Here is a 13,149-nt window from a genome sequence, read left to right as displayed (position 1 = left end):
CAGATGTACAATTGAGAGCATCCTGTCGGGCTGTATCACCGCCTGGTGCGGCAACTGCACCTCCCGCAACCGCAGGGCTCTCCAGAGGGTGGTGCGGTCTGCCCAACGCAACACCGGGGGCACACTGCCTACCCTCCAGGACACCTAGAGCACCCGATGTCACAGGAAGGCCAACAGGATCATCAAGGACATCAACCACCCGAGCCACGGCCTGTTCACCCTGCTTTCATCCAGAAGGTGAGGTCATTACAGGTGCATCAAAGCTGGGACCGATAGACTGAAAAACAGCTTCTATCTCAAGGCCATCAGACTGTTAAATAGCCATCACTAGTTGGCTACCACCCAGTTACTCAAATCAAATCAAATTGTATTAGTCACATGCGCCGAATACAACAGGTGAAATGAAACAACCTAACAGTGAAATGTTTACTTACGAGCCCCTAACCAACAATGCAGTTTAAACAAAAAAAAGGATAAAAATAAGAGATAAAAGTAGCAAGTAATTAAAGAGCAGCAGTAAAATAACAATAGAGAGACTATATACAGGGGGGTACCGATACAAAGTCAATGTGCGGGGGCACCGGTTAGTTGAGGTAGTATGTACATGTAGGTAGAGTTATTAAAGTGACTATGCATAGATGACAACAGAGAGTAGCAGTGGTGCAAAGGGGGGGAGGGGGTGGCACTGCAAATAGTCTGGGTAGCCATTTGACTAGATGTTCAGGAGTCTTATGGCTTGGGGGGTAGAAGCTGTTTAGAAGCCTCTTGGACCTAGACTTGGCGCTCCGGTATCACTTGCCGTGCGGTAGCAGAGAGAACAGTCTATGACTAGGTTGGCTGGAGTCTTTGACCATTTTTAGGGCCTTCCTCTGACACCGCCTGGTATAGAGGTCCTGGATGGCAGGAAGCTTGGCCCCAGTGATGTACTGGGCTGTTCGCACTACCCTCTGTAGTGCCTTGCAGTCGGAGGCCGAGCAGTTGCCATACCAGGCAGTGATGTAACCAGTCAGGATGCTCTCGATGGTGCAGCTGTAGAACCTTTTGAGGATCTGAGGACCCATGCCAAATCTTTTCAGTCTTCTGAGGGGGAATAGGTTTTGTCGTGCTCTCTTCATGACTGTCTTGGTGTGCTTGGACCATGTTAGTTTGTTGGTGATGTGGACCTCAAGGAACTTGAAGCTGTCAACCTGCTCCACTTCAGCCCCATCGATGAGAATGGGGGCGTGCTCTGTCCTCTTTTTTCCTGTAGTCCACAATCATCTCCTTTGTCTTGATCATGTTGAGAGAAAGGTTGTTGTCCTGGCACCACACGGCCAGGTCTCTGATCTCCTTATAGGCTGTCTCGTCGTTCTCATCGTTGTCGGTGATCAGGCCTTCCACTGTTGTGTCATCGGCAAACTTAATGATGGTGTTGGAGTCGTGCCTGGCCATGCAGTCATGAGTGAACAGGGAGTACAGGAGGGGAGTGAGCACGCACCCCTGAGGGGCCACTGTGTTGAGGATCAGTGTGGCGGATGTGTTGTTACCTACCCTTACCACCTGGGGGCGGCCCACCAGGAAGTCCAGGATCCAGTTGCAGAGGGAGGTGTTTAGTCCCAGGGTCCTTAGCTTAGTGATGAGCTTTGTGGGCACTATGGTGTTGAACGCTGAGCTGTAGTCAATGAACAGCATTCTCACCTAGGTGTTCCTTTTGTCCAGGTGGGAAAGGGCGGTGTGGAGTGCAATAGAGATTGCGTCATCTGTGGATCTGTTGGGGCGGTATGAAAATGGGAGTGGGTCTAGGGTTTCTGGGATGATGGTGTTGATGTGAGCCATGACCAGCCTTTCAAAGCATTTCATGGCTACAGACGTGAGTGCTACGAGTCGGTAGTCATTTAGGCAGGTTACCTTAGTGTTCTTGGGCACAGGGACTATGGTGGTCTGCTTAAAACATGTTGGTATTACAGACTCGGACAGGGAGAGGTTGAAAATGTCAGTGAAGACACTTGCCAGTTGGTCAGAGCATGCTCGCAGTACACGTCCTGGTAATCCATCTGGCCCTGCGGCCTTGTGAATGTTGACCTGTTTAAAGGTCTTACTCACATCGGCTGCGGAGAGCGTGATCACACAGTCTTACGGAACATTTGGTGCTCTCATGCATGTTTCAACCCTTCACCTTAGAGGCTGTACTCATTTCCTATGTATATACTGTATTCTACTGTATTTTAGTCAATGCCACTCCGATATTGCTCATCCTAATATTTATATATTTCTTAATTCCATTCTTTTATTTTTAGATTTGTGTGTATTGTTGTGAATTGTTAGATACTACTGCACTGTTGGAGCTAGGAACACAAGCATTTTGCTACACCCGCAATAACATCTGCTAAATATGTTTATGTGACCAATACAATTTGATTGGATTTGATCCCTAGCCATATTCCTTATGGAATAGAGGACTATCTTGTGCATATTTTGACGAGTAAATACGAGTTTTCAGCGCGGCCCTGGACCTTGTTGAAGACTGAATGCTGCCCCTGAGGCAAAATTAGTTTGTGGCTATAGACAACATATACCTCAAATTTATTGTTATAATAACCTAATTGGAAGATTAAAAATATATGTTTTTTCATACCCGTGGTATTACGGTCTGATTTACCACAGCTTTCAGCCAATCAGCATTCAGGGCTCGAACCACCCAGTTTATAATTGATAACTTACTGTGTCTGTTATGCACTTATGTATTTGCCCACTAGATGTCCCACTTGCACCTTGTGTAGCTTCTTTTCCCATAAAAGGTGGTTACCGCTTTGGGGAGATGTCATGCAGTAAGAAGGGGAGGGAATTCATGAAACCCTTTTCAACCAATTCCTGTAACTAGGTGCACTGAACGAATACAATACAAATATACTCAACAGTAGGTTTGTATTAATTCAAACATTCTCTCTGAATCTACTGTAGTAGCCTGCATGAATTATCCCTGTATTACCAATATTGATTGAATAGCGTCTAGTGATGGTCCTCTTATTCCTGTACATTTCTAAAGATTTGCTAATCTTACTAATCTTAAACACAAATGAGATAACTGAGTGGTCTAAAAATAATTCAAAAATCTAGGGTAACTACCATGTAAATAAATTAGGGACACATATTGTAAAGTGCCACCAAAGTGTTAAAATCAAATTCATTTTAAATTCGGAAGCATACAACAGTGTTTGAGTATTTCTATTCCTTTCATAAATAAAATTAACATGATTTGATGCATGTTTTCACCTTATAGTTAGGGTTTATGTTTTATGTGTATGTACAATGTCCCTTGATGATTGTGAATAATGCAAGAAGAGCTTCATAACTTTGACCGAAATATAAATATGTAACCAGGGACAAAGCAATTCAATTTCAATGAAACTAATGAAAACTAACTTCATTTTAAGCTCTCCTGTTTGTGTAGTGATTTTACTCTGCTGATTAAAATGGTGGATATATCAGATATATCAGTTTTTTCAGCTGTACACTAGAAAGCTCACCCATTATTCTAGTGTACAAACAGAACACTGTGAAATTCTAAATCAGAATCAGAAGGTTGGTCTGGTTGGATGAGTTCTGAGATGGACAGCTTCAGGGCATTAGAGAAGCTTCAGATTCATAGTTTCTCTCTGCCCTGTGATCTTTCATAACCCTCATTTCAAATAGTGTAAAATATTTAAAATAGTCTGGATAGCCTTATCGCGCTTCTGCTATGATATGACCTCTCCTCACTGCTGTCTGAGATCATGGCAGGAAGATTGACAGATGGTCAACAGTTGGAGTTGGACACAAAGACAACATCTTAGAGAGTAGATTGACATAGTCAGTGTTGTCTATATAGTTATCTGTCTGTCCATTGATTGATTCAACAAATATATTTACAGTGATCTGATATTTATTTTATTTTTTATTTCGCCTTTATTTAACCAGGTAGGCCAGTTGAGAACAAGTTCTCATTTATCACTGCGACCTGGCCAAGAGAAAGCAAAGCAGTGCGACAAAAACAACAACACAGTTACACATGGGATAAACAAACGTAGTCAATACCACAATAGAAAAATCTGTATACAGTGTGTGCAAATGAAGTAACGAGGTAAGACAATAAATAGGCCAATAGTGTCGAAGTCATTACAATTTAGCAATTTACACTGGAGTGATATATGTGCAGATGAGGATGTGCAAGTAGAAATACTGGTGTGCAAAAGAGCAGAAAAACAAAAACAAATATGGGGATGAGGTAGGTAGTTGGTTGGATGGGCTATTTACAGATGGGCTGTGTACAGCTGCAGCGATTGGTAAGCTGCTCTGACAGCTGACGCTTAAAGTTTGTGAGGGAGATATAAGTCTCCAACTTCAGTGAATTTTACAATTCGTTCCAGTCATTGGCAGCAGAGAATTGGAAGGAAAGGTGGCCAAAGGAGGTGTTGGCTTTGGGGATGACCAGTGAAATATACCTGCTGGAGCGAGTGCTACGGGTGGGTGTTGCTATGGTGACCACTAGGTCAGACGGAGCTTTACCTAGCATGGACTTATCGATGACCTGGAGCCAGTGGGTTTGGCGACGAATATGTAGAGAGGACCAGCCAACGAGAGCATACAGGTCGCAGCGGTGGGTGGTATATGGGGCTCTGGTGACAAAACGGATGGCGCTGTGAAAGACTGATACCAATTTGCTGAGTGGAGTGTTAGAGGCTATTTTGTAAATGACATCGCCAAAGCCAAGGATCGGGAGGATAGTCAGTTTTACGAGGGTATGTTTGTTTGGCAGCATGAGTGAAGGAGGTTTTGTTGCGAAAAAGGAATCCGATTCTAGATTTAACTTTGGATTGGAGATGCTTAATATGAGTCTGGAAGGAAAGTTTACAGTCTAGCCAGACACCTAGGTATTTATAGTTGTCCACATATTCTAAGTCAGAACCGTACAGAGTAGTGATGCTAGTTGGGCGGGCGGCTGCGGGCAGCGATCGATTGAAGAGCATGCATGTTGTTTTACTAGCATTTAAGAGCAGTTGGAGGCCACGGAAGGAGTGTTGTATGGCGTTGAAGCTCGTTTGGAGGTTTGTTAACATAGTGTTCAAAGAAGGGCCAGATGTATCAAGAATGGTGTCGCCTGCGTAGAGGTGGATCAAAGAATCACCCGTAGCAAGAGCAACATCATTGATATATACATAAAAGAGTCGGCCCGAGAAATGAACCCTGTGGCACCCCCATAGAGACTGCCAGAGGTCCAGACAACAGGAGTAGTTAGTGAACCAGGCGAGGCAGTCATTAGAGAAACCAAGGCTGTTAATACGGTGATTGACAGAGTCGAAAGCCTTAGCCAGGTCGATGAAGACAGCTGCAATGTCTTTTATCGATGGCGGTTATGATATCGTTTAGGCCTTGAGCGTGGCTGAGGTGCACCCGTGACCAGCTCGGACACCAGATTGCATAGCGGAGAAGGTACGGTGGGATTCTAAATGGTCGGTGATCTGTTTGTTCACTTGGCTTTTGAATACTTTAGAAAGGCAGGGCAGGATGGATATACAGTAGGTCTCTGATCATGCATATCAAAACGGGTTCAATATTAAACAGCCTTTAAGTCAGGGGTCTCACATTCGAATAGGGCCAGCTCCAGCCTTTTGGCAGCCCTAAGCAAGATTTGGTTGGGGGCCCCCACCAAGCGGGCAAAATGTTTTTGTGGCCCCCCTCTTGACAGCGGCGAGAAGATTTCATTTGACATTTCCTGCAATTCTACACATTTTGCCAATGGGTGTAGAGAAAATGTTGCTGTTTTAAAGCACATTTTTTTTGTAGTTCTACACATGTTGCCATGAGGTGTAGAGAAAATGTTGAAGCTTTAAAGCAAGTTTTCTGTAGTTCTACACATTTTGCCATGGGTCAGAGAGAACATTTAGCAATTTTATAACACATTTCATGCAATTCTACTAATTTTGCCATGGGTCAGAGATACATTTTTGCAGTTTTCTAGCAAGTTTTTTGCAGTTCTACACATTTTTTTATGAAGCGGAGAGATATTTTGACAATTTTATAACAAATTGTATGTAATTCGACACATTTTTTAATTGGCCCAGTAATAACTTTAAAAAAAAGTTTTAAATCAAGTTTTCTGCAGTTCTGCACATTTTGTGATGGACGGAGATTTTTTATGTGCAATTTCATGCAATTCTACTCATTTTGCAATGGGGCAGAGAGAAATGTTTTCAGTTTTAAAGCACATTTCCTGCAATTCTACCCACTCTGCCATGGGGCAGAGTGAAATGCTTGCAGTTTTAAAGCATGTTTTCTGCAGTTCTACACATTTTGGCATGGGGTGGAGATATTTTTTTGCAGTTTTAAAGCTAATTTCCTGCAATTCTACACATTTTGCCATGACTTATGCCATGTTAATGATATCTGAGTGAGACCCCAGCCAATGACTTTTTCAAATTAACTGCCAATATGTCAACATTCCATTCAAACAATGCAGTCAATCCACAGCCGTACACTGGCTGAAATCAGTTGATGATAGGACTTAGACAAGTTGGAAATACAAGTACTGATATTGTATCATATAATAGCACTCACAGCTTTCCAATAAAACAAAATCTGAGACATTTATGGTCTGTTTACATATATTTTAGAGGCAATTGTTTTTTTTACGTATAAAACACAAACTATATTTATAATTATATGACAACATGTTTACATTGACTATAATTCCATTACACAATTTCTGATACATCACATGCTTTACTCTTATTTTCCTGCATAAGTAAAAGCAGGAAATGCATCACCTATGCCTCTACTGCCATGTATTCCAATTAGACTGGTTTTGGATTTCTCTCTGACCAAGATTGCTGCCATTTTTGCCCCATTATGGAACTTTTATGGTTTATGACATAGCCCCTCTAGTAATGTAATAGGATCTCTACGGTTGAAACCCGTACTGAGTCCCCTCCAAAAAGTATGTTGCTTATGCCTGGAGCCGGCCCTGCATTCAAATGATCATGGAACCAACGTCAGACTTGCTGTTCTCATAGGGGGCCAGTTCATTTACTAGGTGTAGCACCTAAAAAATTGTTATTACCAGGTTCCGAAACATGAAAGTTACCAGATTTCCGAAACAACAGTTGAGTTAAAAGAAAAAAGAAGAAAATCACTCAAAATGATCATATCATTTACTGCATTTATTACAGATGTAGTTAGTCATTTATCACATTATGATAAATGATATTAACAGATTATGCTCATTAAAAAAACACCAATAGAGAGACATTTGATGGCTTGGGCATCCTTTTTCTAGACAGGCCTTGTCTGCAATATCTGGGGAAAGTGTTCACATTTTTTCTTACACATTTTCTTCTGCTTGGTGCCTTAGTCTAATGGTTGACTCATTACTCAAATCAAACGTATCTGCAGATAACTATGTCATTTCTTAAGACCTCATTGTTTTCGATGCATTTACACTAGACGTCTCTCTATATATGATACTGGGCAAACAAAATGAGAGACAAAACATTGTAGAGGACATAGTTTGAAAGACAGTTTCAGCTTTAAACTGGTATTATACCACAATGATATTGACAAGATCGTAAGATTGTCCGTCCAAGATAATGTGTGTGTGAGTGTTGTTCCATGTGATGATAGTCGGTTAATTTATCCTGTTGTTAAAGTATTTCGGACATGATCACAGTAATGTTATTTTATCCATGGGTGAGCTAACATAATACTGTGTGTGCTTTTATCTAAGTGACAATGTGAATTAAATCAGTGTAGTGTAACAACCAGTACTAGCTGCCCTCTGATTAATGATGTGACCAATCAGACTACATTAAATAACGACCAATGTATTCTGATTGGAGGGGAATGAACCCAGACTGTGGTCTGACATAGCTACCATTATGGCAGGATTTTTAAGTGTGAACATACAGTACCTGAATGGATGTCCCAGCAATGTACACAGATTCCAACTAGGAAAAGCATTAGACCAGTACCATTTTGTTCAAGAAAGGCAGAAAGAAAGAAAAACTGAGGCAGCTTACTGAGGTGTAGGGCATTCATTGACATGGCTGAACGTAAAATAAATTATGCCAGATATTAACAAATCTTTGAGAAGTTTATTATGAATATGGCACCTGTTAGATGGTAAAAAAGGTGTTACAGACAGAAAACAACCATGGATGATGGTGACAGGTTTATTTGAACGGATGGAAACCTACAAAAGTATAAAATAACCCTGTTGTAAAATGAAGTATGTACATTTCTGAAATTGCAGCATTATTAAAAAATGGAAATAAAAATGTTTAAAAAAAATATATACAAAATAAGCCAGGCACTCAAAGTTAGCTTCAGTTAGTTGTTGTTTTTCTTCAAAAAAAATCTAAATCAAAAATAATAAATGTACCATAGTTCTCTTTTTAATATTTTAATTTGTTTGTATTTGGAATTTATAACACTGTTAACATTGATACTAAGAGAATCCCCTTCTCCTGTAGTATTCATCTACTTGGTTTCTCTTAAAATAATCTGTATAATTGTACAAGAAATTGTTAAAAACACAGACACAGTCTTCACAGGTAATGAAGTCATTTTTCATATTTAAACTTTAAACACTATGTATCTGACAGTAGCTGAGATTAGTTTAAGTTTAAATCACCAGCAATTCATTTTGACACAACACAAAGACATTAAAACAGCTCATCCTGCTGTTGTAACATATGGGTGTATTTCCTGGTCCGTCCACAGTGTCTGTTTTAAGTGAGCTGTGCCCCCGACCCGACAGTCTCCTCCCGCTTTGCTACGTCATAGAAAACACTAACATCTAGGATAGAATCAATCTCACGTGGTGACACCAAGCTCCCCTGCAACCATTCCAGCATTCCAATCAACCAACCCCAAACGTTCATTTTTTATTCATTTTTTAAACATTTATTTCATGACCTGGATTTGATTAACAACACATCTACACAGAAACTACAGACACTGTTTCCTGATGTAGGGGAGTAGCCTGATTCAGTTCAAAAGACAAAGGCTCCCCCTCCCTTTGTTGGACAGACTAAAAAACACTGAACGTTGAGACAAAGCTGCTGGACCAAATGAAATCAAGTAAACTAACAATCAACTTAGTAAACATGCATTTCCAAAACATCTATAAAAATAGATTTATAGTGCGAAATATTTTTTATTTTCATTTCTTTAGAAATCTTTAAAATGGTTTATTGTCCTGAAATACTACCATCATCTTTTTGTCCTGTGAGTTGCATGGTCCTTGAAGTCAACAGGTTTGGTGGAAACCAATGAAATACACCCAATGCATACAAGAAGCACAAGGGACTCTGGGAATGTTTCACAACTGAGGCTTTTATGGTTCCAGTCTAGAAGATACATCTAAATGCTACTTTAGCTTTTTGTAGGGTAGGTAAATGCAAGCTGGAAACTGTAAACCCAGAATTCCTCAATGGCAAAAAATGGCTCCTTAAACCTTTGAGCTAGTTAAGAGTCTTTTATCTCTCAGAGAAAGAGAGGTCTGTAGACTACACAACAGCAAAGCAAACAGCAGAAACAGAAAGAAATATAGACAAAAGGAAGCAGCAAAAAGGTGACGCTACATTGGAAGGCCACCACACGAAATCCACTAACCTCCACGGGTTCACTAAGACTGCAGAGGAGAAGGAGAGGGTTACACACGTTCCCTGTCCAACCCCAGACTACAGATAAAGCACAGAGAAGACAAAGGACAAAACAGCTACATCAGCTCAGTAATACTGCATATAGTAACACACACTGAAATCGCTATGGAGACTGACAGCCAGTGACACTTACACATTGTACACGTTTACAGTTATCACGCTTGGTAATAGATTACTTGATGGACGGCTGTCAAAAGATTAAGTGACAGTTTTTCCATTTTATAATTTTTTTTAAAACAGCAATCACAGTGTTCTTAACACCAAACTGTGAGATAACTTTTTTGGCAACAGAGAAAAATGAGGGAATGTGATTTTTCCAAAAACATATTCCGTTTTGATTGAAACGCATGTCTTTATTACAATCTCCTTGATATGTGATTTCAGGAATCGGACAATAGCTGATGGAAGAACGGATTTGGGAGACTGACGTTGATAGTAGTGAGGTTTAGGATGTAAAAGAAAGAGGAAGGGTAGAGTAGAAAAAACAACTGACAGAAGCCAGTCAAAGTTAAACATTCATTTTTCAAGTCAATGATGCAAATTAGCCTCTGTTACACTGAGACTAGAAAGTGATCTAGTTTTCAAAAAATACAAACAAAATCAACCTGCTCCATATAGGTATATTCTATCCTTCAGGCCCAATCTGATTGAGCCCTTGAACTTGACTGAGGGGAGTAGTAATGAACACGAAAATATGTTGATTAGAGGTTTGACTCTCCCCAGCTGTCACTCAATCACTCATCTCTGTGAGAGAGCTGTGGAACAGAAGAACCTACATCAGCCCGCTGAAGGAGGGTAGTAACTTGATGGAACAGTAGCACCATGGATCTGCAGAGGATGAGTGCGTTCCAAATGGCATCCTATTCCCTAAATAGTGCACTACTTTTGACCAGAGCCCTATGTGCCCTGGTCAAAAGTAATGCAATATATAAGGAATATGGTGCCATTTGAGACATAACCAAGGAAATGGAACCGGGGGAATACTTGTATCTCGTACTGACCTGTACTTGTTCCAAAGTCCTGGGATTTATAACATTCTATTCACAGGCAAATACCCTGCTAAAATTGCTTTTTTTAATGCTTGATTTGCAAGTTAAATCTGTTCTATAAAAAAGAAACAAAATGAATTATAAAATAAACTACTATACCCTTATTATGATCTAACCTTAAAACGTATTTCTTAAGGTTATTTCTATGACAATGTCAAACAGAGTAACATCCTTTTGTCATAGTCAACCGTAATCACATCAAGATATGAAGCAAAACCATCCAAGGGTTTCTTTCCATAGAAATATATCTTCCACCATCACTCTTTAAATACAATAGACATCTTCATAAAGATGCAACATAATCAACTCAAATAAAAAGTAGGTCACCCAAGACTCCAGTAGGAGACTAACGGTAATATGAATTCTCTGTAGACAAAAATGAATTCTTTACAATAAACAATAGTCAGTTTAGTTTGATCAGAGAAAATATAATTGATAGTACTGTAAGAGGAGCAAGAAGAGGACAAGATATTGATAGATTGGGAGTCAATAGAGAGAAAAGGATAGAAAGACATGGAGCCATTCATTTCTAGTACACAAGCTCAATTGCTCAAATTCAAAATGCTAGAATATATTTATTTTCCACTTGAAACACAGTCTTATGCCTCAAAGAGTCTTTGACAGTTGAACACAGTAATATGGTCTTGGTGTTTTGCTCTAATCATCTTTGCGCTCCAGAGTTTGTGTGGTGTGTATCCCGTTACTGTAGACAGGGAATGGAAGAGTGGAGAACAGTCCCTCGGCGGTGGTGAATACATTGGCTGCTGGCATCTGGGTGAGGCTGGCGCCGGACATGGTACCCCCAAAAGGGCCAGCCATGTTGAGCCGGTGGACGTGATGATACAGCATCTCCATGGGCGTCTTGGGGTCAATGCCGAAGCTGGGGCTACCGTTGACATCCACAAAGTTCATAGTATGGGCCACATTGTGGGGTAGCAGGTTGGCGCCTGCCTGCATGGCCAGAGTGACGTCGGCAGGGGCGTAGCGGATGGTGCCAGTGGTGTAGACCCGTGAGGCAGCAGTGCTGGTCGTGGCGAGGGTGCCGGTGACCCGCTGGACCAGTGGAAGCGCCACGTTCCCGGCCTGCAGCCTTTGCAGGGCCTCCAGGTCGCTGGTGTACAGCAGGGAGGAGCCGGACGTGGTGGGGGTGCTCTGACATTGCTGGTTGTCGCGCGGCGAGGCCGAGAGGGGCGGGGACAGGGGGTCGGAGGAGGATCCAGAGCCGGAGGGAGGGGCCAGGCTGGCGGCGCTGGAGGCCGAGGAGGGGGCGCTGCTATAACCGCTGAAGGAGGGGGGTACGCCCTTCCTGGTACCTGCACCCCCACTGCCCCCCTCTGTTCCTGGGGGAGTGAGCACTGAGTCTGGGATGGAGACCTGCAGACTACCAGGCTGTGGGGAGGGGAAGGTATCGTGGGCTGGGACGGGCTTCGTCATGCTGTAGGGAGACTCATTCCTGGAGATCTCTCTGTTGGGTGGGTAGTTCCAGATGATGCTGTCATTGTCGAAGTTGATGGGCTCGGACATTTCCGTTTTGATCTTGAGCACAGAGGCACTGGCAGGGGAGGGGGGCGGCAGGAGGGGGACAGCCCCAACAAAGGTGTTAGAGCTGGGGGTGGCAGAGGAGAGGCACAGGCGTTTAGTACGACTACCGTCCCATTTCTGCTTTTTCCTCCTCTTCTTACGTTTCTGCTGCTTACTGGCAGCGGGGGCGGCGAGAGTCTCGGTGGCGCTGTCACAGTCTTTGAAGCTGTCGTCATGTTCCTTATCGTCATCATCATCTTCCTCTTCTTCAGAGGAGGACGGCGAGTCGTGCAGGTCCACCCCTCCGTTTCCGTCTCCGTAGTGCTCCACCTTGATGTGCAGGTCCTCCAGCCGGCCCAGTCTGCCCTCCTTGGTCTCCACCTCACAGTCGCTGGGCTCCAGATCGTCCTCGCTCTCCTGGCTCTCTGGGTTGGAGGAGCTGTCTCCCTCCTCCTGATGCCTCATCTCCTGCTCTGAGGATGACTGGCCCTGCTGCTGCTTTTTACTGTCTGTCTCCGGGTCCTCTGTGTTCTCAGTCTGGTTCCCCTTCCTGTCCCACTTGGAGTTCTCGTTGTCGTCTGAGAGAAAGGTTCCGTTTAGTATACAGACTTCAACAGCACTCAAAAAAAGCCATGTATACTGTATAAATATCTGTCCAAAATAACCACTACAAATGAAATAATCTTTCATGCCCTTCATTAAGATCTTTTTAATGTTCAGTATTTTGCTATAGAGAGATATATGGAATATTCCCTTTACCACTCAATTAGAATATTTTACTTATTTACTCCACCACTGTGTTCTACTGCAGTTATAATAACGTCTGTCTGTCTGGTGCCTGGTGTGTTGGCTTGGCACCGATCACCCCCTGGATACTGGAGCAGTGGTGCTCTCCAACCGTA

At 42.4% G+C, this 13,149-nt stretch overlaps 1 protein-coding gene across 1 annotated transcript in view; it reads right to left on the bottom strand.

Annotated features, from left to right (window-relative positions):
* Positions 1 to 7,368: 7,368 nt before the first annotated feature.
* Positions 7,369 to 13,149, bottom strand: part of LOC111962998 (neuronal PAS domain-containing protein 3-like) — a 357,900-nt gene continuing 352,119 nt past the window's right edge. The window contains 1 exon segment of the mRNA XM_023986223.2: positions 7,369 to 12,825. Within this exon segment, the coding sequence (XP_023841991.1) occupies positions 11,384 to 12,825 (1,442 nt within the window). The 3' untranslated portion in view covers positions 7,369 to 11,383.

Source organism: Salvelinus sp. IW2-2015, linkage group LG4q.2 (genome assembly GCF_002910315.2).
Source record: "Salvelinus sp. IW2-2015 linkage group LG4q.2, ASM291031v2, whole genome shotgun sequence".
Lineage (NCBI taxonomy): Eukaryota > Metazoa > Chordata > Actinopteri > Salmoniformes > Salmonidae > Salvelinus > Salvelinus sp. IW2-2015.
Note: the sequence above shows the minus strand (reverse complement) of the source record. Positions and strands in the feature narration are given on the sequence as shown.